At 34.3% G+C, this 27217-nt stretch overlaps 1 protein-coding gene across 1 annotated transcript in view; it reads right to left on the reverse strand.

Moving 5' to 3' along the window:
* LOC145660852 (G-protein coupled receptor Mth2-like) overlaps nucleotides 1-27217 on the reverse strand; it is an 82862-nt gene that overhangs the window by 37886 nt on the left and 17759 nt on the right. The window contains exons 3-4 of the mRNA XM_081726276.1: nucleotides 2749-2933; nucleotides 219-656 (exon numbers count right to left, since the gene is read on the reverse strand). Of these exons, the coding sequence (XP_081582402.1) occupies nucleotides 219-656; nucleotides 2749-2933 (623 nt within the window). The remainder of the gene's footprint in view (nucleotides 1-218; nucleotides 657-2748; nucleotides 2934-27217) is intronic.

Below are 27217 nucleotides of genomic sequence, written 5' to 3' on the forward strand. Positions count from 1 at the left end.
AAATATACTGTAACATCTTTCTGTAATAACTTCCTACAGATACGTACAAATTTTCAAGAGAAACAAATGAAAATATGTGTCAAGAAAGTAAAAAATCACATTATTGAACATAAAAAATATTGATTTTTTTTCTAGCTTCTCACTAACATTTGCAATCCACCCGAAATTACTCGCAATGTACGCTAGTGAACATTGAACAACAGGATTTTTGAACGCACTTTGAGAATCACGTACTGCTGCACTGGACTCTGCAGGAAATGTGGTGACAACTGACTTTACAGAATCAAAATTTTCATTGTAGAAGTCAACAGCCTGTATCCAGGTGCCCCACCGTGTCAGTACAGGCTGCGATGGTAGCGACATATTTGGTAGCATATTGTTGTAGCACTGCACACGACCAGGGGCTTTCACAAAAACTTTCTTAGTAGAAGACACAAGCTCATTGACTTCAGGGAAGTTGATTCGCACTTCCTCTGCTACACGATGTAATCCATGGACCAAACTGCACATACGAATGAGGTTTGGGTAGAACACTTTAAGCTCATCGGAAGCTCTTAACATGTACGCCGCAGCATCAGAATACATCAGAAGCACTTTTTCTGCAGGAACACTTTCTGGCCACAACACTCTCAGTCCATCATTTACGAAACGTGCAACTGTGGAATGGTTTGTTTTGTCCAAAACTTTTTAACAGATCAGAAATGGTCGTGATGGAGAATCAGGGTCAAACTTTCCTACCACCAGATTGGCAACGAAAGGTCCTAATACGTCTGTAGTTTCATCTTCCGCAAACCATATATACGAATCACCAATTTCAGCTCGAATGTGTTTGATAGTATCTTCATAGCACACATCCAAATAATTCTTGCGGATAGTAGATTCGTCAGGAATGTGTCTCGCAATATTTTTCCTAAAACGACGCGAACTGTGGGACTTGCAGTTTATACCACGGTATGTCTGCTGCAATGAACGCATTGGTAAGGTCTTTGTAAAATTTACTGCTGTTTTCATATGCTGGTTTTGTTTGGGTTAAAAGTTTTTGCTTTGTGACACGCTGTAACACCCTGTTTTTCATGTAAATAGCTGTTTTCGTGTTCTGGTTCAATTGCGACTTCATTGAACAGCCCACTTTCTTATCGAATACTTGACAAAATACAATTTTACCGTCTGTGGTATAAGCGTCACGATTCCAATTTTGACGCTAAAGAGGAAGCCATCATTGAAAACAAGAAACAAACTGACTCGGTCACAAACTGCACACTAACAAACCGGTCGCGAAACTGAATCTTTTTGCCCTTTGTTTGAAGGAAGAAGTGGCGAAGTAGCCATCGAGTCATACAAAAGCGATTTTTTAATCGATTTAAGAAACAAGTGATAAATCCACTCCAATCACCTCCCTCTCACCGCCACCGACACCCCCACCCGTAGAAATTGCACATACAAAAAAAAAAAAAAAAAAAAGTGAGAGAGCCAGTCAGCGGTGTGCGTTTTAGTTTGTTTTGTCGGCACACATCCGAGTGGCGTCTGCTTGCAAAGGCGATAAGCACAAAAATCCTTATATTGTTTTCTTTCTTTTTATATAAAAACAGATTTTTTTAAGGATTGGAAGCGATAACTGACGACGTTTCTTTGCATACTGTAGGGTATATGATTTGATTTAACCCAGCTTTCCCTCAATGCAAATCGGTTGAACAAAGTGACAGGAAAAAAATACAGATAATTAAATAAAGTACTTTTTGAGTTATTGTTCCATATATAGACCTATTTTTATTTGCGTATTATTTAAAGAAAATTAGCGAAAAGGAGCAAGGAAACTGAATTTATGTAAAAATATGTACAGCAGACGGAAAATATGTAACAGACTTCAAAATATGTAAAAATATGTAACGTGATTTTGGTTTATATGGCTCTTTACTTCGTAATTTGCGAACATTTCATATTTTCACCAGCGTACATACAAAGGAAAAAAATATGTAAAAACATAAAAGTCCGGGCCTTACTGATGATTTACTGTATTGGTCAAGCCGATATTGATTTTTTCCCCCTTTACTTCCACATTCCCCGAGCTTTACTCCTTTTTTTAATTTTCTCTGACAGTGCTAAAGATGCAAGCCACCCTTACATCTTGCGAGTATCCGTCTTCATCAGTTGATCGTGATATGCTACAATGTGTAAGCTAAATAAGGAGCTTGATTACGGGGTTGATGTGTAACGACTGACAAAGGGTTCACATAGAATACTTGTGACCTGAAAAATTTTGATGTAAAAAAAAAAAAATGAAATTCTCCTTCCATTGGTACACTTTTTGCATCGTTGTGTCCTTAAACGTGACTTACGAGAGTTTCTAATCTGGAATATAATTTATAACAACTCTGTAAATTATGATACGAGTTTTTTGTCCTTACACTTCAAAATGCTCTTCTCTTTCTTAAATGTAATGCAAACTAATCTCTAATTATAGAGAGCACATTCAATGACTCCTTTGACTCAAAGGTACATAGTACTTATCACAAAAACAGTGCCGTGCCGTGGAAAATCAGCGCCCGGGGCGAGAGTATACGACGGCGCCTCCATACCTATATTCCAAGTATTTATCCTTTCTTTTCCCCTTTCTTCTTCTTCTTCTTCTTCTTCTTCTTCTTCCGAGTTTTGCGCCCCCTTACTTTGGCGCCCGGGCCGTCGCCCCGCTTGCCCCCCACGGCACGGCCCTGCACAGAAAATTCAATCTAGTTAAACTGTAGATCTTACTGTTAAACCAGCACTTTGTCTCTCCAATTCCAGGTTTTACATGCGATGCTGATATGTTAGGAGCAAAGTCCATCACCATGGTCACGATGAATAGGATACTTGGACATCCCCAGGCGTACAGAGAGTAGAATAGGTATTTCTTCCTTTCACGCTTCCTTTCTCGGGCACCTGGCGATCTCAAGCCACTACAACAGAAACATGATTTTTATTTTTCGTCCAGAATTAAAGTTAGCTTTATATTTAAGGTTTAAAAAATTGGATGAATGTTATAATCAGAGCCGTAACTTATATTTTTTTTTCTGGAGAGGCTAGCATTAATATTTGAGCCCCTAGAAAACGTTGCTTTGGGCCCTCCCGCAAAATTCAAAAATAGGCCCCTTCTTTCCTCCTTTCTCCTACTCTGTGGGCCCAGGAACCTGTGGGCCCTTCCGCACGCCCCTGGGCCCATCTCATACATGACTAATTAAGGGAACAATATTGACAAATCTCAAGGCCATGCGAATAAATATTATTTCTAGGGCCCCTAATAGTAGACATTTTTTACTGAAATGGGCCCACGACTCATTTTTGTTTTATTTAACTTTTGTGTGCTGTTTTTTTTATGTAATGTAGTGAATCTGTTTGATCCTTCATTTATAATTTCATGTTCGTATCATATATGGAGTAAGAAAACTTTGTCTTAAAGTGGCCCCCTCGAAGCTTCCCTGGCGGCAATTGCCCGCTGCCCCCCACGAGTTACGGCCCTGGTTATAATCTTTGAAAAATTAAATTGACAACGTAATTAATGGCAAGGTTTATTGTGGCTTCTAAGAAAATTAACTAAATATAATTATATTGAGAGAACTTACCCTGTCAATTTAATTATTCAAAGGTTATTTAAATATTTTAAACATAAAATTACTTTCACAATGTACTTAGCCTATTAACAATTTTAATATTTTCTTGTGAGTATAGAGTCCTAATGGTAATATGAAAATTGTATCAAGAAACTACGAGAGGATTTAAAATCTCACAAAATTGTTGAAATACGAGGGTCACTACGAAAGTTTTGAGATACGTATTGTTGTGGCACAGTATTTGAATTCCCACAATTGCGTTCGGTAGTGGTATCCAGAGCGAAGAAGCGAAGCAAGTTTCAACTCGCCTCGCTTATCGGCGTGGCCGTATCGCCTTCATTTGTTTATTGATGTGAGCAATTTTTCGGTGGTTTGGTGAATTCAGAAGAGGCCGGACATCTCTAAAGATGAAGAGAGAGCTGGACGTCCAGCAACAGCTGTGTCAGATGAAAACATTGCCGCTGTGGAACAAATGATTAGAGAAAATCCTCGAACAACTTTCAAGGACATTGAATCTACAGTGAATATTGGATCGCCAGCAGTAACAAAAATTCTTCATGATCATCTTCGGCTCAGAAAGGTTTCATCTCGTTGGGTGCCTCACACTTTGACTGAACAGCAGAAGCGAATGCGTGTGGAATGGTGTGAAGAAATGCTTGCAGATTTGATGGAGGCAATTCTCGACGCGTCTCTGACATTGTTACTGGTGATGAGACTTGGATCTATCTATTTGACTCTGAAAATAAACGCCAGTCTACAGTTTGGATCTTTCCAGACGAAAATCCACCCACGAAAGTGAAGCGACCGCGAAGTGTGGGGAAGAAGATGGTCACAATTTTCTTATCCAAATCTGACCATGTTGCAACTGTTCCACTTGAAGAACAAAGGACTGTTGCTGTTCAGTGGTACACCACTGTTTGCCTAACAAAAGTGTTCCAGAAGCTTCGGGAACGGCATTCAAGAACTGGATTACATGGGATCCTGCTTCATCATGACACCGCGTCCGCACACACGGCCAACATCACAATTCAGTTTTTAGAATGTACGGAGGTCAAACTTATGACTCATCCGCCGTATAGCCCTAACCTTGCCCCGTGTGATTTTTTTCTGTTCCCCAGGATCAAAGATCGCATGCGTGGGAAGAGATTTTGCAGCTCTGAAGAAGCTGTAGTGGCTTACGAGAATGAACTTTCAACGCTTGAAGAAAAAGACTGGCAACACTGCTTCCAAAAGTGCTTTTCGAGGATGCAAAAGTGTGTACAGTATAATGGTGAATACTTTGAGAAAATGTAAGTGTTAAATTGATTTTAAGTATGTAAGTTATTTCACATCTCAAAACTTTCGTAGTGACCCTCGTATTACCTTTTTATTTCATACAAAATTGTTCATTGTAAATATGTTCCAAATTTCTATAACAACATATTTAGTGATACAAAGGCTATCTTTCGACGTAATCGCTGGTATTGTGTTAAAATTTATTAAATTAGGGTAATAGGTCCTGTATCTCACAATAGAATTCTAGTGCCAGCTGCTGCTGGAATCACCTCTTTTCTTCATCATCATTCGGTACATGTTGTCAAATCATAAAGTTTCCATAAACGGGAACAAGTGTTTTTGACTATAATTAATGAATCTTTTTACACTAGAGTATTTGTAAATTCCTTAAAATTGTCTCTAATGAAACCTCCCACAAGAAAGGGAATACAAAAAATTGTGAAAATTAAGTCCATATCTTCCAAGATCTCAAAGCTAATCGAATTATTGATAAAAGTTAGATTACTAACAAACAGTGGCGTATTTACGATTTTGTTTCGGGAGGGGCTTTGCTAACTTTCGGGGGGGCTTTGCCTTTGAAAATTCAGCAAGATATTTTTATCTACTTTACTATAGTAAGTAAGATTTCGGAGGGGGGCTTAAGCCCGGAAGCCCCCCTAAATACGCCACTGCTAACAAGTCTAGAATTCAATAAAGTGATATCATCTCTCAACATGGATTTATCAAGAATAAATTAACAATCTCTGCAAAACTAGCTTTTTTTTTTTTTTTTGCATAATATATCATTATCTACTAGAAATAAAGAATATTCATTTTCAATAATTTGTAATTTAAGTAAACCTTTTGATTGCGTTAATCACCAACTACTTTAACTATCTAAATTGCACTTATACAGTCCGCAGAAAAAAAAAACCCTGCAGCATGAGCATGTAAGTTTATTGTGAAACGACGAAGTCTGTTGTTCCAAAATAAACGTGCATGCGAGGACGCCGAGGTTTCTCTTGGCGTGATTCGTGCCACGTAGACGATATGTTGATTCCCTGCGCTGTTAGGCGTAGTTTCACAATAAACTTACATGCTCATGTTGCAGGTTTTTTGCTGAGGACTGTACAAGAGAAACTACTGATGAATAGTTCCAATCATATCTTCAAAGCAGAAAACAGTATATTTAAGTAACATGCATTGATGAACAAAGTATGTATGTTTTAAAAAAATATATCTAAGCAATCATTTGTAAATATTAGTGTTCCACAAGGATCGATTCTAGGACCATTATTATTCCCTCTTTATATTAACCTGATGTGGCTAACAACATAAAACACGGTAATTTAGTTATATATGCAAACGATACTAATATTGCCTAGTTTTGTCATATATCTATAATAATTCTACAGAATGTGTAAAAAATATCAGATTTCTTGATCTTTACATAGAAAACAAGTTAAATTGGAAAACACCTATTAGTAAACTGTGCAGTACACTATCTTCAGTGATTTCCGTAGTTAGGGCAGTCACTCTTGTACTAAGTAAAGAAATCTTAGTCTCTTTACATTATGCAATTTTTTTACTCACGCGTTAAATATGATATCTACTGCTCATCAAATGAAGCAATAAAAATCTTCAAATTGCAGAAAAATAATTCGAATTATCACATACATGTTTTTGCAATATCTGTAGGATTTTCTTCTGTGAATCAAACATTACGACTGTGTTACGTTTATATATGCAGGGTGGACCATTTATCTTGATACGTCCTTGTAACTCTTAAACTAATAGATTCAAAACGCTGGAACCATGCAATCATCGACAGAGGGACATTGTTTGACATGTTCATCAATACTATCAGATTAACAATGTTGTCAACCCAACATAAAACTATATTTTTTTCAAATAGCACTACGTCAGGTCATTACATATTAAAATCTGCATCTCAAACAAAAAACTCACGATCATCTAAGGTACCTGTCGAATACTACGGTCATCATGTGACGTATTTTCAACAAGTAGGAACGCAGTTACAATAAGAGAAAATTTCACTTTTTCAAAGGACTTTATTTCGAAAATGTGTTTAGATAAGTATCACATCCAATTACATACATAGTTTTCAATAGACTAAGATCGTAATGCTGTTTACATCCATTTGATATCTCAAACCAAGACGGAGATATGAAAAATGGTTAAATTTTCTATATCGCTTAGAATGACATGACTTTTTAAAGCACTTTTTGATTTACTTTACTTCTACGGGTTTTTGGTAGGAATAATTCCAACCAGTTCTCGGAATTACATAATTTAAACAATGTTGCAAACTTCACCAGTATTTACCATATCTCTAGAACGGTTTGACATATCAAGTTGCTGAGTCAAATTTGTAATCCTTTGTATCTTTGTTCTTATTTATTCGAAGTCAGTAATATCACAATCATAGTATTAGACACTAAAGTAATTTGGATGTGCATTGCCCCGTTGTGTTGTTACTGCTATAGAGGCCACCAAAATTTGGATGTTTGTGATACTCTGGCGTCCTTGGTTTGAAACACTGACTAACAAATCTGATATTGTAAATTTTCGTTTCTTCTTGTTCACCTTAACTGTAGATTGGTGGGCAAAATGGAAATTTTAAAACCTCCCTCTCCCCTGGGAGAGCTGTTTTATACTTTGATAAGGTTTCTTCTTCGTAACTGCATCTAAAAATGCTATTCTTGGTCTTCCTCTTCCTGGTTTTCCTTCTGCCTCTATCAGCAGGTCAGCCGCACCCACAAGTTTTTTAGTTTGGACTCGGGTTTGAACCTGTTTCTCTTGCGTTTAAATCAGCCGTGTTACTGACTGAGCTATGGTAGCCCCAACTTATCCTTATAGTATAGGTATATTTTACTTTATCACAGCACAGCCCTTTATGACAGTATACATAAAAGATTTTAACTAAAAATAAATCAATCAAATATCGAGACTTCCCTGAAAACATATAGGCTAACACGACTCGTCAGTGATATGCACCCACATAAATTTTGGAAAGTCGGCGCCGTTGTGGCCAAGCATCCTATTTCTTCTTTTTCCTGATCTGTCGTCCATCTTTAGCTTCCTTTAATACGTCTTCATTCCTTTTTCTTTCGGTCCATGATATGCGTAGCATTATGTGTTAACACCACACTTCAAGTGCTGTTCAAATGCTTGGATATTTCAGCTTTTCTCAATGTTCATGTCTCCGATCAGTAAAGCGCCACGCTCTATATCAGGGTCTTATTAAATCGTTTACGAACGTCCAATGTAACATTTCTTGACGTTAGCAGTCCTCTTTTCCTATTGAATGCTTGTTTAGCCCAAGGATGTTATAAAATAGAGGATCTGCCCATACGTATCTTCATCATATGAACTCAATGAAGCCAAAAAAATAACCGAGCATCGTCTAAACTCACACGTCTGATTGGCTACTCTCGTTTCCGCCATGATCTACTTTCAGAATCTTCAACGCTCTGAACATGATATTCCAATCTATATTATCAAAAGCGTTTTCTATATCTACGAATGCTATCACAATTGGTTTGTTTATTCTGGTGTGCTGTTCCATGATCAACCTTAGACTCAGTATTGCTTCCCTTGTTCCCCTTTTTCTCCTGAAACCGAACGGTTCCTTCGATAGCTGTTCTTTGATTTTCCCTTCTATTCGTTGTGCGATAATTTTACACAATATTTTTGATGCATGGCAAAGCAAACTTAACGTTCTTGTTCTTCGTATTACCGTGCTCCTTTTCTTTTCGGAACAGGGACCAATATGCTTTTCTCGAAGTCTCTTGGTATTTTTAACGAGATGTACATTTCAATAATAACATTTCTTCTTTGTTACTATTCCGAGATTCTTTATCACTTCCGTTGGTATTTGGTCTATTCCTGGGGCTTTACCATGTTGCATTTTCTCCAAAGCATTCTTAAGTTTACACTGAATTGATGGTCCTAATTCATTTTTATCGATGTTTTCTTTCTTCTCTATCTCTTCTTCGTTCACTCTGTCTCCTTTGTAGAGTTCTTCAATGTATTACTCCATCTTCTTGTTATCTGCTCGTCTTCTATTAGCTCTGTCCCGTCCTTGTCTCTGATGATATCTGTGCGTTTCTTTTTCTCACCAAACTATTTTCTAACCTTTCTATATGCCGTTTCTGTATTACCTTTGACTATATTTTCCTCAATTTCCTTGCACAAATTGTTTATCCAGTTTTCTCTTGCCTTGTTTATCTCTCTGTTGATGTGATTTCTGCAACTTCTATATTCCCCTTCATTGTTTGGTATCTTGAACTGTCTTCTTTCTCCATCATTTTCAATATTCCTGCTGTTATCCAGAGTTTTACAGCTCCTGAGTATATCATTCTGAAGTCCACATTCTCCTCGCTCAGGTCACCTAACTTCGCTGATTCCCAGGTTATCTATCTTCATGCGTTCCATTTCTTTCTTCAGATTTTCCAGTTTTCCACACTGTAACAGCGATCGCACATTCCAGGTTCCTATTCTGCAGGTGTTTCGTTTGATAACGACCGAGGAGGCCCTGCTTTGTTTCCCTCCACTGCCAGGGACGACCCTCTGTGAAATAGTTGTGTCGTATTTACTAATATTCCTCTTCTGTTTCCATGTTGTTTTATACGGACTGAGTAAAGTGGTGGTTCCCACGTCCTTCCACCTCGCAGTGAAACAGCCATGGAGTACATCCTGTCCCTGCCTGTTTTTGTCCACATCTGAGCCTTGCCGATGGCATTCATCTTCAGCCTCAGTGTGGTAATGGTAGAGCTGGTGCCCATTACCATAATATCTCTCTTCGTCTGGCTCCTACCCCTTAATAACTGTCCGACATGGATAGCGAAACTATCTCCGGCATAGCTCTTGGGATCATTAGAGCAAGCAAGCCCCCCACGCGGCAAGGTGGAGATATTGAGGGAGGGAAATTTTCGTTTATCATTTAGATTTTAAATATGCAATAACCTGAGTAGTGCCATTTGAAAAATGTAACTTTATGATGGGCTGGAAATATTATTAGTCTGGTGGCATTACAAGATATGTTAAAGAATGTCTCCCTTCTGATATTTACAAGGTACACAATTTCAATATTTTTTATCTGTTAGTTTAAGAGTTACAAGGGTGTATCAAGATAAATGGTTAACCCTGTATATAAAGTACTAATGCTGACAAAATAATAACCTACAGGTACAAGATCATACTTTACATTTTGATATCCATAACTATGAAATTCAAAATCGAAATTCTCTGCGCATACGTTACTATAGAACAACAATATTTAAAAAGTTTCCTATGCATATAGGAATAATGCTATATAACAGACTACGAAATAAAGTAGAAAACATAAATAATAAATCTGTGACATGAGACACTGTGGTCATCATACCAGGGGCTCGACCATTCTAAACTATTTTACTAGAACATATATTGGTTCGTTTAGCCAGGATTTAGTAATGGGGGAGGGGGCGTGACATGAAATACTGAAGGCCCAGGAGCTCGATCAATCTAAACTACTTTACTGGCAACATATTGGTTTGTTAGGGCAATAAAATGAGGATATGTTAGTAAGTATTTTAACAACAAACTATTGAGAAATCTCGAGTAAAAGAATATATATATATATATATATATATATATATATATATATATATATATATATATATATATATATATATATATATATATATACATATAAAATGTTGAAAAAGATTTACAATATCTACATTCCTTTCTCTGTTCATTCAAATATAACAATTTTCCCTTCATTATGACCTCAACTATTATAAAAAGTACATATCCAATAATATCTTATAAAATCTTCACAATATCTGTGTTTCTTTCTCTGTTGAATCAAATGTTAACAGAACTTTCTTTCCACATAACTTTTTAGTTTTCATTATTTCATCTACTGCTTACTGTCTGTTCCAAAGTACAGTGTAAAGGAGCATTAGAAAACTGTTTCTGAAATAATGTGTTTGGTACTGCAGAGTCATTCCATGTCAAATCACTTAATTTTGAAACATGAAAGTGCTTCAATGTCTCAGATTCTCTTCAAATTTTTTTCATACATTAATACGAATGAAATTATGCTAAATTAATTTTTTTCCGATTTTTTGGATGAGAAATGTAGTGGTAGTCAGCGCCACCACATCGTCCCAGGCTTCTGAAACGTCTCTGGACGGGTCCCAGTTTTCTCGCCAGGTGGCAGCGCAAGATCCGGCCAAGGGGGCTGTATACATCAGAGAGAGGAAAGCTTTCTTCTTCACGTGGGACCCGAGTAGAGAACATCAACAGTGGCAGCAGCGGAAGGGTCGGAACCCGTACCGAGGGGGCACCGGAGACCAGGCTCTGGAAGATGAAGTGCATGGAGTGAAACCAAGTGCGACGAGAATTATAGACTCAGTTATTTTTTTGTGAAGTGCAATAGACAGCTGGATGTCATGATAAGTATCCTATCTACCTCATTATACCTGCACAGTCTGTATCCGATACTCATAAATATTTTTATAAAATATATAGGAAATATTTAAACCTTGATTCTTATTTAAAAATAAAATTGGACACCACCTCACCACTCCACACGCCATCTGCGCAACTAAGGAATATGCACCCTCACATTTGCTCGAGCGTAAATGCGACGGTGACAATGTGCCGGGGAGAAATTTTGAAAAATGTAAATTTTGCTTCAATTTCACTTTCCGGCACTCAGCATCATGGAAGTAAAATTACCATAACTTCCTTATTTTTGAAGTTATTGGGCTCATCCAGGTGTCAAGTGAAAGCTTAATTTTTGCTCTTTCATTGGATCTTAAGTAACCTTGCAAAAGGTTACACTGTCAAATATTAATGGACATAAAAAGCAAATTTTAGGGTTTTTAAAAATTGTGCCATTGATCAAAAGTTACAACTATGAAACTTTTGAAACTTTTTTTGCACATTCATCTTAACACGTATATGATATGGTTAAAAAATAAAGAGAGCGTTTTTTTTTTGTATTTTGTAATTTATTATTTTTATGTACGGAAATATACAGTTTTAAGTTTTGTTATAAATTGTGTCATTGCAGGTAAGTTACAACTATGAAACTTTTAAAACTTTTTAAATAGAATCATCTTAGCACATACATGATATGGTTAAAAAATAAAAAGGGTGCTTTTGGTATTTTTTATTTTACATGTACGGAAATACACAGTTTTAAGTTTTGTTACAAATTGTGTCATTGCTCATAAGTTACAACTATGACACGCTTGAAGTTTCTCTTTATAGAATCATTTTTTCACATACATGATATGGTTAAAAAAATAAAAAAGGATGCTTTTGGTATTATTATTATTATTATTATTATTATTATTATTATTATTATTATTATTATTATTATTAATTTTATTATTATTATTATTATTATTATTATTATTATTATTATTATTATTATTATTATTATTATTATTATTATTATTATTATTATTATTATTATTATTAGTGTTTTAAATGTACAGAAATATACAGATTTACTGTTGTTAACAGATTATGCCTTTCCTCTGAAGTAGTGATGGCCAATTCCGGAATTTTCGGTTTCCGGACTCCGGAAAGTAAAATCAGAAAAATTTCGGAATTCGGAAAAATTTGGCCATCCCTACTCTGCAGTGACTACTGTCACACTTTAAAACTTTTTCAAATAATCATCTTAGTAAATATTAGATATGCTTAAAAATAAAACTGGTGTAATGTGTAGTTTTGGTATTACCATAATATTATATTTTTGTACTTTAACTATGACTTTCAACCTTTTTCTCAATTGTACCATCGCTTACAACTATCAAACTTTTGTAACATTTTATTGGATTAATTTGTATTTACTAGGTATGATTAAATAACAAAGAGGGATATCTGTTTTTGTAATAATCTTGCGGTTTTGTGAATGGAAAATATAGGCCTAGCAATGCAAAAGGTTTAGTGATTATTACAAACCCTATCAACAGAAATAAGAAATAATAGACTAATGTACATAGATGAAAATAATAAACATACATACCATTAATACTTCTTAAAATTACATAGATTTACATACAAAATGTCCTATATTTCACAGCTCATTCTTTTCATTGATGATATGATGTGTTCTTTTAATTTTGCTTTCAGTTGCGTAAATCCGGGCTAATTGGCTTGTAAGAGATGGGACAGGAACTTCCCAGATGATATTTTCAAAAGGTATCCTACAAAAATCTACATTTTCTGGCCAGTAGAATCTAGAACGCCCAGAGCGATTCATGAATTGCACTCTGGCGTACAAAAATAATAATTACAAAAATACCAAAAGCACATTTTTTAAATGTTTTTAACCATATCTTGTATGTGCTAAAATGGTCCTATGAGAAAAGGTTTCAAGAGTTTCACACTTATAATTTATGACCAATGACACAAATTGTAACAAAACTTAAAACTGTATATTTCCGTACATGTAAAACACCAAAAAATAATAATTACAAAACTACCAAAAGCACCCTTTTTATTTTTTAACCATATCATGTATGTGCTAAGGAGATTCTATTTAAAAAGTTTCAAAAGTTTCATAGTTGTAACTTACGAGCAGTGACACAATTTGTAACAAAACTTAAAACTGTATATTTCCATACATGTAAAATACCAAAACAATAATAATTACAAAACTACCAAAAGTACCCGTTTTATTTTTTAACCATATCATGTATGTGCTAAGATGATTCTATTTAAAAAGTTTCAAAAGTTTCATAGTTGTAACTTACGAGCAGTGACACAATTTGTAACAAAACTTGAAACTGTATATTTCCGTACATAAAAAATAATAATTACAAAAATACAAAAAACACCTTCTTTATTTTTTAACCATACCATGTACGTATTATGATGAATGTACAAAAAAAGTTTCAAAAGTTTCATAGTTGTAACTTTTGATCAATGGCACAATTTGTAAAAACCCTAAAATTTGCTTTTTATGTCCATTAATATTTGACAGTGTAAGATTTTGCAAGATTACTTAAAATCTACTGAAAGAGCAAAAATTAAGCTTTCATTTGACACCTGGATGAGCTCAATAATTTCAAAAATAAGGAAGTTATGCTAATTTAGTTCCACGATGCTGAGTGCCAAAAATTGAAATTGAAGCAAAATTTACATTTTTCAAAAATTTCTCCCCGGCCCATTTGTCATCCAAAAAATCGAAAAAAAATTAATTTAGTATAATTTCATTGGTATTAATGTATGAAAAAAAATTGAAGAGGATCTGAGAGATTGAAGCACAGTGCTCTAGGTGATTTGACATGGAATGACCCTGCAGAGAAACGATGACGAAAAATTATTATAAAAGTTGTCCACACTATTACAGAACGGCACTATGCTTTTTTTTTTTGAAAGCTTGAAATTTCCCTCACTAGTAGCAGAAATTCTGAGAATTCTGTAGTAACTTTTCTAGAAATGTCAAATTCCCTGACTTTTCCGGGATATCCCGTTCATTCGCCACAATGTATTGCAAGTAATACAAATCTTCTCATAAGAAAGAGTAGCCAATATTCGCTGAAGCTTTTTATTTTTATAACACTGATTCTTTTTTTCTCGTTTCTTTTTGTTTCATCCTTCCTTATTTTTTCTTCATTTCTAGTTTCGAAGGGGGGTCCGGATCCTTTTGGCTACGTGCTTCCTTAATAGCACTGAAATAGAGAGGAGGGCGGTGAGTCGAGGTAGAGCGCTTACCTATGGTGCCCGGTTCGACTCTTAGTAGCAGAGCACAAAAAAAATATTTTACAATGATTCACTTACATTATCCATTAGTTTCCTTTAGCTTTAAGGCTGTAACCATGAAATGTTAAACTATTTTTTAACAAACTCATTGGGCTTAGGATCGAACTAGGGACCTCTAACACCAGACGTGAGGTCTAGTACGGAGCAATCGTGCTCCTTCTTTATGCCAATGCTCTCAAGTATGAGAGTAATAAGTCTTTTTCATATTTATTATTATTATTATTATTATTATTATTATTATTATTATTATTATTATTATTATTATTATTATTATTATTACTATAAGGGAAGGACATGCTAAGTGAAATGGCTTTTAAAAATATTTAGAATGTATTATTCTATTAACTACAGATAATCGAGAAATAAAATACGACAGCCTTTAATTAATGAATGCCATTAATGGAAGTCATTTCCTTTTCTTTTAGAATATTTACAAGAAATTATTCACTTTCTAAGTGTAAGTAATTTCGCAGCGAAAGGATAAGCTAGAAAGTATAGGTTTTAAAAAGAAATAAGTAAACAAAAGAAAGCAGCATATAGCCTTACTGCCAACAAATAGCACTGTTTTAGAAGGGACTCCAAGTCGCTGTTGATTGATTCACCATTGTACTCAATAGATGTAATAAACTCTAGACATAACATAGAAATTACAACATTCCATAGCTGCATGGAATAGTTGATTCTCGTATTTTGTCTCAAAGACAGGACGCAAAAAGTAGAAAGTGTTTTTACTTCATTCACCTTGACTATTAATGAAGCATGACTATTTCCTATTTTGCTCCCTTCTTACAAAGAATCAACCGTTCATTTAGCAAGTGACGAGTGCGGAAGCATGCTGATAAGGCCCTTGATTTCCGGATGAAATTGTTATTGTTTGGAAGAAACGAAACGAAGACTTTTGAGTGTTTGGAATATTGTTTGTCCAGAAATCATCGTTAAAGGTAAGAATCAAACATAACTAGAGAAACAAATATTCTAAGTAATTAGATTTACGATGTTGACATGATAAGCATTTTCTCCTTTATTAAAAAAAAAGTAAGTTATTTGAAGTATCCAACTTAAATTTTATTGCAAAAAGATTGCTCAATATACAGTATTAATCAAAAGTTTCCACTATGTTCCGCTATTTGTACCATTATTTTCTTTTCATTCTTGTGGTAAAAAATTGCGTAAGAACAAACTTAATGATGATTTTGAAAAGTAGAGTGTTTAATGCTTACACAATGCTGTAAACTTAATCTTATATATGGATCGATTGGATGCCGACTGGTATAACTCTAAATTTGAAATTTTATACCAGAGAACTTTGAACTTCAATATCTCACGTAAATCCACTAAGAGAATGTTATTCATTATTAGCATTTGAAAATAAACGCCATCATTATGTTGTTGGTTTCAACCTGCCTTTGGTATAAAAGAAATAGGGATTTTTCGTGAGATATTGAACATCAAAGTTCTGTACTCAAAAATTTCCATTTTGGAGTTACAATACTTTGGATCCAAGCAGTCCATATAAAGCTGAATGTACAGTATGTTCGTATAGAGAAGAAATGAAATCTTAGAGGTTTATGTCCTGTTACATGCCGGCTAGGCTAAAGGAGAGGGTGATGATGAAATAATGAATGAAATGGTGGAATGAAGAAAGTGAGAGGAAACGGGAGAACCCCGAGAAAACCCATGCACACTACACAGAAAAACATAATGATGTTAAAGAAGTTAATGTTAACAGGGTCCAGTGGTCCCAGCATGACTAACCTCTTTAGTGTGTTATTTCAATATCAAAGATCCGATGCTGCGGTTAATACAGGCTTGGTGTTACAGATTTGATTCAGAGAGTGGTTTGAAAGTAACACTTGGGGGTGTTACACAATTAGAGGAATGAAGAAAGAAACGGAAATGTGAACGGCGCCACAGTGATCTTTTTACATATATTATGTATTTTTAGTAAATCCCACCTAGTATGGTGAACGCAGGCCTTTGTTGATACTAATATTAATAACTATATTATTCATTAGTGGTCATCAAAACTTTCCTTTGCTAAGAACTAGACACAGGTATCAAACCGCCTCAAAATCCTTTGTATCAGTTAGATATGCCTATACTGTAATTTTAGGCATGCACATTGTCTTTCAAGGATACCGTATATATCTAGTAACTGACATTGAGAATTTGTATTGACTTTTATTTTATTTATTTATTTGGTTATTAGCAAAGCCTTATGCTGTATATTCGAGATTTATACTAACAAAAAAGTATTACATTTCCTGTAATCCTTCACGAAAATAGTTTTGTAACTACATGAATTTTCTGACATTTATATGAATAGAAGTGCTGTGACCTGATGTGTTCCTATATTCATTATGTGTATTCATTCCTCGTGACACTTCATCTGTATTCTTTCTCTTATAAAAACAATCTACCTCTATATTTTTTTTTCTGAAAATATAAGTGGAAGTATTTTTCAACTATTCATTTACAAGTATTGGGTACAGAATAATCTATACAACTATTTATCTACAACTATACAACTATTGGGTACAGAATAATACGTGTTCAATACTACATAGACGTAGTAGCATTGGATCCCTCCCTCAAAGTTTGGATCCCTCCCAATAAAAATTTCTGGGTGCACGCCTATATAGACTGCTATGTAAAGCTTTTTTATATTTTACTGAAACAACGCCAGCTACTTATAAACTAGCTAAAAATATTAAACAACGATAATGCCAAACAATTTCTTATTAAAAAATAATGGTAATTATTGACATTCGTTCGTGATCAAAATTTACATGTGCATCCTAGATAATACACAAGTAAATATCAGGCTCTAGAAGTTTCCTAGTGATATATATATTTAAAATTGAATTTGGTGTTATTTAAATGTCCGACTGATTTGTATCACTTTAAAACAGAAAAAAAACTACAAAACTGATTAGTCCAAATAATCTCCGGTTGCAGCCATATACTTTTGTTGTCGCTCAGTCAGTAATTGGATTCCATGAAAAAACAATCTAGACTTTGCGGTGTGAGGAAATCTGGACTCTGCACTGCGAGGAAATCCTCAACCGCACTTTGCACTGTCTGGTCATAACGGAAGTTCTTTCCTGCCAAGAAGTGACCAAGATGTCCAAAGTAGTAGTAATCGGTGGGACGTCAGGAGAATACCATGGGAAGGGTTTTATACTGCAGCACATGGAAAGTCTTTACTACACTACTTGAATGTTTGTTGATATACTTGTTAACTTTTAAGCTTCACAAAACAAGAAGTATAATGATTTATGAAGCACCTCACACTAAAATTGTTGTTACAAGTTTGAAGAAATGTCGAAACTGACAGAATATCAACCGTGTTTTATTTGCGTTATATATATATATATATATATATATATATATATATATATATATATATATATATATAATCTGTTAATCTTTACATCCTCATACCCTCAAACGCATTCTGATTACATTTGTAACCACCAGAACAGTTGCTTTGAAAGCAGGCAGTACCACATGTTGGCAAAACAGTGTAGAACGTGTAGTGGTTATTTTCTGAACCAAAGGACTTATCGAGAAAAATCTCTATGCAGTATGATTGAATTATTAATGTAAATAGATTTTATAATAAGCTTTAAAGGCAGTGGTTACTTAATCGACCACGAAACGTTAAAGGGTAATGTGTAAAGTAACCGTGTACATTATGCAATTCATACCTTTCTGCGCACTAGACCAAAAAATTTTGAATAAAAAGTTTTGCGCGTTAAAGGGTTAAATTATATTTAAGCAACTGAAAACACTATGTAAGGTATAAGAAATTAAAATCATCTCAGTACCTTGCAAAAACCGGTGTATCCCAAGGTTCTAATTTGAATCAATATATGAATGACTTACTTTTAAAATTACACTATAGTAATTGTTTCATGTATGCTGACGACAAAATTTATAAAGAAATTCCAAACAATAACATAGTCAATTATTGTAAAAAGATGGCAATACGTTATGTGAGTGTATATAAAAAAATTACTCAAATTTAATTTTAAAAAGAGATGTTATATGATTTTAACTAAAAGCAAAATCTACATTAGTCCGACATTTTCTATAAATGGCCATTTAATGGATTGTGTGCAATCTATCAAGGATCTAGGAGTTATTATAAGCAGTAAATTGGCTTTCAATAATCACATACAGTATGTTGTTGACAATTCATTTTTGACGTAGATATCAGTGTGAACAGAAAAATGTCACACGGAACTAGATTCGGCGAGTATGTAGGATGGTATTACGACGGGGCCAAGTTTACTTAAAATTATAATACAAATTCGCTGTTTCTTTAGGTCACCCATTTTACAATCTGATATGGATCACATAACACATCACACACAATTGTTCCACTCAAAGTACCTGGGTTAAGATGACAACGCTGTGATGTAATCATGAGATGTTGCCACATGTTCCTGCGGTAAAGATTCCGAACTACAATCTGAGCATTAAAAGAAATCTGGGAATTTAATGAACAGTCCATGTAATTCCTGATTGTTCAGTATTATCTTTCTAGGTGTTCTGCCTGAGTGAAGAGATTAATTGATAATTAGGATTATTGTTACCTTATACGCAATCACCGAGTAACTAAGATGACTTTACGCAATCACCGTAACCGAAACGGATCTTCATGGAAGTGCAATTAATGTTGTTTATGCTAAATTTAATTTCCCCTCTTCTAATATTATTTAATACTAAATGCTTACATTTTAATTTTATATATATATATATATATATATATATATATATATATATATATATATATATATATATATATATATATATATATATATATATATATATATATATATATAATACATTTTAGGAAAGTTTCTTCGAGAAAAAATGAAGCATTACTAACATGTAAGACAATAGCAGATCTAGTTGGGTACGGGGGCCTATACCTCCCCCAAGATTTTCGAGCGACAAAAATAATTGAAGCTATTATTTATATATTATTGAAAGTTTATAGCAAACTTGCCTTTTATTTGTTATTGGAAAATGTTTGAAACATTAGACATAGTTTCAGTTGCAGCTTTTCTGTTATGCAATGTGTAAAACAATACTTGAAGTCCACAATATCGACTTTCAACCTAGCCATAATATCTATCGGGAGAGAGTTGGAAACTTGTGCAGAACCCATGATAAATGGCAAACTCATGATATACCTATCATAGTATGGGGTTCTTGCGGCTCCTGTAGTTTTTATCTTCTATATCCGCCACTGATATAAGATATACAGGGTACTGAAAAAATCCTGTTTAAATTTCAAGCATCGGGTTTAAAATGATGATGGATTACAGATAGAGTCGTACCATCATTAAATAATTTGTAAAACGTCAAATTGAAATAATCTTCTCTTTCAATCCGTGCATATGCTATAAAGGATTTTTGAGTATACATTTGTGTTTCAATATCTCCTCATAGCTAAAAGTCGCAGTGTACTAAATTTGGAGACTCTGTGGACCAAGAAATGGATTCTCTTATGGCCATCATCTCGTCAATTTTTCGTCCAGATGGAAATAGGAATGTGCGCCAAATTTTGTTGAAACTGAACGAATATTATATTCCTAGTCTGTACGTGTGCTCACTCCTAATTCTGCAGCATTTCTTCTAACATATATTTTGGAACTCCTGAATGTATTCGCTGTCACTGACCCAACCACTTCCATGCTGACTGCAGATCTATCACAATGTTGTAAAAAGAAGCAACAAGATTCTAAACTGTATTTTAATGCTCCTGTCATCTAGACTTTGAAACTTTTTGCGAACAATAACACACGATTTAAATTCAACAAATCAGATAATACACTATGTCTTCTCCTGAACCATCTTCAGTTTGTAATCAATTGCAGTGGCGGCTAATGTTAGTGTTGCAGCGTTGCGCAACGACCAAAGTATTTCAAGAAAAAATATTATTATCAGTAATAGTAAAGAACAGAAAAAATACTTTTTAATACTTGCATATATACACTTTAAATAACATATTTTTTACTTCTGTAACTATCCGTTCCGTTAATCCGTTTTAAAAAGCGAAAAATAATCCGTCACAGAGTCTCTAATTTATATTGTGTTGCAGCGAGCATACAACGACCAGATTCCTTCAGCGCGGCAATTGGAGCAAATGTTAAGTCTCCTTTCCCCTATCTCAGAAGTTAAAGGGACTGGTCGTTGCAGTGCTTCTGCAACACAGCACGATTTCCAGTGAACGAGAAAGTTTTTCACGCTAAATAAGATTTCTGAATTTATTTTCACTAGCAATTAACAAATGGAATTTGTTTTTATGCCTTCATATTTTTAAATTACGGGATCATACTGAAGAAAATCAATATAATGACAATTTAAAAAAGTGATTACAGAATTACAAAATAAGAAAGAAAATATCTAGTAGATGAGAAAACAAATGAAAGTAGACCCGCATTTACAAATTAATTCTTAGCTTATATTGATAATGAAGGCTTCTTCTACAGTAATTTGTGAATCAAATATTAATAAGTCATTATGTAGAATCGCTTTCCCCCCCCTCCTCCTCTGTGGTTAGTATTTTAGTATAAACATACTTCTTTTATAAAATAAGTATATTTTATAATCTTGATAATTTCCACATAAAACTGTATGATGGGGAACGCCACATCGAATTTGGGACTAGTTATCAATGCTCAGGGGCGTAGCCACGAGGGGGTCCACCGGATCCGGACCTCCCAGAAACTTGACTAACTTTCTTAACGAACTATACTTGTTTAACAGAGAAACGATTGATGTAGGCTAAATATTTTATTTTAGGTCTCATCATGTACTCTTCTTTTCTTATAGAAATAATCATTCTATCATTTTTTCTAAAAATATAGGTGACAGTAAGTAAGAATTACTTATCTTTTCGGGTGCAGTATAAGACAGGTTCCATATTATGTAGGCGTATTGGACCTCCCTCAAATACTTTGGACCCCTCCCAGTTAACATTTCTCGGTGTAGAACTGGCAGTGCTGTTTGTTTTAATGTACTTTGATTTTTGGCTTCTGTTACATGCTGATCCTTCATCTGGCGGGTTTCGAGGTTTCCTTTCCAGAACATATCACATTGGTAAGCATTGTTTCGCCTCATGTGGAAGTATATTGGGTTCATCGTGCATTACGTAACAACCAAGACGGATGATTTGGAATGTAGTTTTTTCTTTTACGCACATGTGTGTGTATTGATGTATGAATATGCGACATTCGAAATTCATATACCAGTACCTATTTTGTATAAGCTGTTTTGGTTTTTAATTATTAGGTTTAATTTCATTGTATGTGCTTTAATTCTGTAAATAACCGACAAATTCTGAATGAATTGTATGCCATGACTTCTATAAATAACTTACAAAAAACATTGACCAGCTTTCAACTGAGGAAAAATTTGCAATTAAGGCTTAGACAAAATAAGCAAAGAGCAATTCAGGAGAGTGTTCGAAAAAAATTCAGTTTAAATTTACAGGATATCTTATGGCAGTAGTGTTGTTTGCACCAGATACATTTCCTCAATTTATTTTAAATTTTCCTGGATAAACTGTGAATAAAGTGTGTTCAATGTACATTTTTTATAACACTAATTTCTGCTACGAACTCTCTTCAGTCAACGCTGAAGAGGAAGTCGGATCACTGTCAGGGACTGAGTTTGCTAGAATGAATCGTCCGCAATAATATAGAAAAATATTTAGTGAATCTACAAAGCTTCTGAAATTAATATTAACTGTACCCATGGCATCAGCAAAAGACGAAAAGTTTTTTTTTTCCACATGAGAAAGAATTGACACTTTCAAGGAATTGAATGTCCCAAGAAAGATTATCACCATTGGTTATGCTTTCCATCGAAAAAGACCTGACAATAAGAATACCAGAGTTCAACCAGTATGTACGAGACAGATTTGCTCCAATCAAAGAGAGGAGAATGAACTTAGTAATTAATTAAGGTGATTAATCGGATAAAATTTTCTGTATTTTTTATTTTTTTTAAAAAAAAAAACAGAATTTAATTTAATTTAACATGTCACATAGCATTTGCATCTAAAGTTATGCTGATTAGTCAATGAGTCAACTTTATATCTTCTGTCTCTTATCGTTCGTACTGCAACACCCAAAACCAGAATCCACCGGCCGCCACTGATCAATTGACTGTATTGCTTGTTATATTCTAATGTTCTAACGGTGTCAATTCCGAAATTGTATGTTGTTACATCTACTTTACGAATCATTTCGTGTTGATGTAACTCACAGCTTGGAACCCCCGACACTCTCAAATCCGGCTGGGCAGTGGTCAAAGTGAGACGGCATGCGGTGGTATGCCATGCCACCTCTGGTTTTTCAGTAATGAGGACATACCGTCTCTGGTGTTTCAGTGATCAAGACAATATTTAAATAGCCGGTATGTTGAGTCAAAATCATAATAAAACATACCACCTCTGCTTTATCTCCATTTCGAACGCTGCGGCTGGGCTTTAAAAACACCCGTACTTATGTTTGATTTACACGATACAAGTGTTTCTATACTCCCAGTTTAATATTTCATTCAGATTTATTGGCTACTTACAAGTACTTATCAGATCTTAATGAAGTCAGGGCTTCTACTCAAGGAAATATCTCAACATTCTCTTAGCATCAGATGTCTTAAACAAAACTATGACTTACTGGAAATAGTTATGAGACGAAAAGGAAACAAACCGTTCTAGTTTATTCTTGACAACTCCCAAATCCTTATCATTAATACTTTATAACACGATAAATGTTGCAAATTGTTTTATTCCAGCTCCAGACATTGAGTTGATCATAGAATTAATGAACAATTATCACTTTTGAGAATTACAATAAATAAATAATTAAAATAGAAGAGAACTTATGATTTTTATCTTCTTTTTTTTTAATTTACAGATTCAACTACAGAATACAAGGTGGCATGTGAGATTAAATCCTGGCCAAAACTATGCAGGAGGACAGTAAGATATGTGGTTGCTTGGACAAGAAATTTGTCCACATTTTCGATGGAGCAGTTCTAGTGAGCGCTGTGATTACTCAAGCGGGTCTTTTGAATTGGTTTCTAATTTCTTCATGCGCGGGTGAATGTAATGAGAATTATGTATGGATTGGTGCTGACCTTTTATGTGTACTTGTGTTCGTAGTTGTTGTTATCAAGTCATACTCTTTTGTGTATTTCAGTGAGAATGATGTTGATCAAAGACCAAAAGGAACATTGGCGAAAATGACTGGAGTAATGCCGCATTGTTATATATCTTGGTTATTTTATTCAATTGCTGTACTTGGCAAGCTTTTGTATATCGTTACTCTTGAGAGGACAACCTTCTTAACCAAATTTAATCCTGACTCGCTGAGCATTACTATTGCTATTTCATTACTGGTTTTCTTCATGTTAGTTGAAACGCATAACTGTGCTGGCAAGCAGTCAGAACAACATGCATTTCTCAATTCACTTACAACAAAAACGTGTCTTGAGATACTGGATTCTGCTAGTATATATGCAAACCTTTTTGAAACGAAATTAGACGACAAAGATGAAGCAATTAACTCGTTACGAGCTATTGTCATTGTTTTATTTACAATAACGTTCCTACTTCCAACTTTAGCTTTATATAAACTGAGTTTGTCTGACTTTGCTTCCAAGAGATTTCCATTACCATTAACATTAGTTTACTATTTTCTTCACTTGATTTTTGTTGATTTTGCATACCTGTTTCTCAGGGTTTATTTATGGGTCGTTCATGACATTAAATCATCTGTTCTTTTAATGAAAAACATTGTAAATATATTTTTTGCAACAAGAAATATATATCCAGATCTTCAAGAATTAGTGGGGAAATGGAGAATTAAAAATACTAACAGTAATTCATGCACTGCTGCAGTTACTGAATCTGAGAACTAACATCCAGTATCTCCTTCATAAATTTTAGATAAACATATCTAAACATCTATACAGTTGTTACTTTCCGAAGTGCTAAGTACATTTTTTTCTTTTCCTTTTTAAATATTTAACCTCCACCTTGAATTTTGAACATAACGAGTGCATGCTTCCAAAACAACATGGACAGTTTTGAAGTTAATAAATAATACTCAAATGGCATTGATTATATTATTATGACGCCTCATACTGTAATTGCTATATACTATATAATTCCTCGGCAGAACTGTAAAGTTAGATGGAAGGCAATTGTAGCAAAACTTTGTAAGCGAAGAATATGCATATTTGAGGGGATAATATGAAGCAAGATTTGAAAAATGTGGAGTACAACAATTGAAATAGAATTAATTTCGCTATGCATGTGACGGATTGATGCTTTTTTTGCTGTAGTGTTGAAAATACAGATTGCTTAAGGAACAAACAAGTTTGTGAGAACCATTGAGCGAAGAGGGAATCTCCCTCTGTGATGAGTGAATGATAACTCCTCGAACTAATGATTCTTCCTGTCTGCAATTTACTTGAGTTGATTTTTGGGTTTAAAGTCCCGTTCAGTAGCGAGGCTATATGAGACGTGGACCTACTGATTAACGTGGAATCCGAACCACATGAGTTCGCGCCGGGAATCGAACCCCGGTCTCTCATGCCAAAGGCGCGTACGCTAACCGCTTAGCCACGAGGGAACTCGTCTACAACGTAACAATAGTATTAACTTAGTTTCCTATGCGAAATTGTTAATATACAGTAACTATTATTCTCCAATTTAGGTTAAATTTACCGGAATAACTGAAATCAGTATAGGCAGAAAAATATCTTTGAAACTGTTTGTGAGGATGCATATCTTAATGAAATGAACCAGAATAAACCCTTCCGTATTCACCTTTGAAATTTTCTTTGAAATTTTCCAAGTTTCAAAATGGCTGGTTATCCTTCCGCTATTTATTCTCAGGGACGTACCCACCAGGGGGACAAATGGAGGCTCCAAACGATTTCATGTCCCCTCAAATACAGTTCGAGTGTTAGAAGTTTCTTTAAGCATGTTTCCTGAAGCAAATGACGAATGCTTATAATAGAACAAACAGAAGTGCCTATTCTTCACGAGAACAATAAGTTTTAATGAACGCAAAACCACAAATTTGAATAATGTAAAAATTGTCCCTCTTTTCCCTTTCAGGAGCAGAATTGTCGAAAACGCTGCAACACATTTTTACTCATTTTTGATAATTTCTTTATATATCGAATTTCACGTCTCTAACTTAAGCGAATACTCACATTAAACATTTTCTGAATAAAGGAACGAAACTTTTAATACCAGAAATTGCTCCCTTTAGCAGCTGAAATATAGAAAAGGCTGAAACACGTTTTCAACTTATTTAAGTTAGAATATTGTGTGTCAAACTTCTTACCTTCAACTTAAACGAGTATTCACACAAAGGTTTTCTGTATAAATAATAAAAAATTTTAATATTATAGAAATTGTTCCTTTTCCTCATTAGAAGCGGAATTATGGAAACATGTAGTCTCTTATTTTTAATTAAGAATTTAAATACCAAAGTCCACAACTCTAACTAGAGTGAATCCTCACATTTGGTAGCTTCAAAATAAAGAATCGAAATTTCTAGGATAGAAATTATCGCCTTTCCCCATTTAAGAGCGGAACTTTCGATGAATATTGAAATAAAACTTCAGTTATTTTTAATTGGAAGCTCATATACCAAGCTTTGTCTTACTAATATGATATAGTTTATTCTTGGAGAAAAGATTTGAGTCCCCTTTAACCTCTGTTAGGACACGTATTATCTGTCACAAAAGAGAATGCATGTTTATCGCAGGATAGTTTCTTATTATGAGAATGAAATCGGTACACGTATTTTTCTACCCACGTACTTTTTGATATTTCTCCCAGAAGGGAAGAAGAAAGGGTGGGTTTGCAATTGTAATAACCTTCGAAATCTTTTTAAGTTAGAGACATGAAACAGGCATGTAGCCCTTTGAGACCAAAAATGAAAAAATTGAGAAAGGATTAAACAAAATGACACGAGAAAAAGAAGGATCAGCGTTAAAAATAAACTACAGGAAGCTTTTGGTTACTCTTTCTTATGAGAAGATTTGTATTACTTGCAAATACATGGCGACGAGGTGAGCGAGATATCCTGAAAGAGTTAGGGAATTTGAAATTTCTAGAAATGTTACGGAATTTTCAAAATTTCTGCTACTAGTCAGGGAGATTTCAAGCTTCCGAAAGCATAGTGCCATTGTAGGCATAGCGTGGACATTTTTATCATAAATTTTTGTCATCACATCCTTGCAGCATAAACATGTTATTTCAAAAACAATTTTCTACTGCTCGTTTAACCTGTCATTTGAAACAGACAGTAGTTAACGGAATAATAAAAACAAAAAATTATGTGGAAAGAAGGTTCTATTAACATTTGATTCAACAGAGAAAAGAACGCAGATATTGTAAAATATTTTACAAGACATTATTGAGTATGTACTTTTTATTATAGTGAATATGTACTTTTTTATAGTAGTTGAGATCATAATGAAAGGAGAATTGTTATATTTGAATAATCAGAGAAAGGACGTAAATATTGTATAAT

This window comes from Thermobia domestica, chromosome 9 (assembly GCF_964235325.1).
Source record: "Thermobia domestica chromosome 9, izTheDome1.hap1.1, whole genome shotgun sequence".
Lineage (NCBI taxonomy): Eukaryota > Metazoa > Arthropoda > Insecta > Zygentoma > Lepismatidae > Thermobia > Thermobia domestica.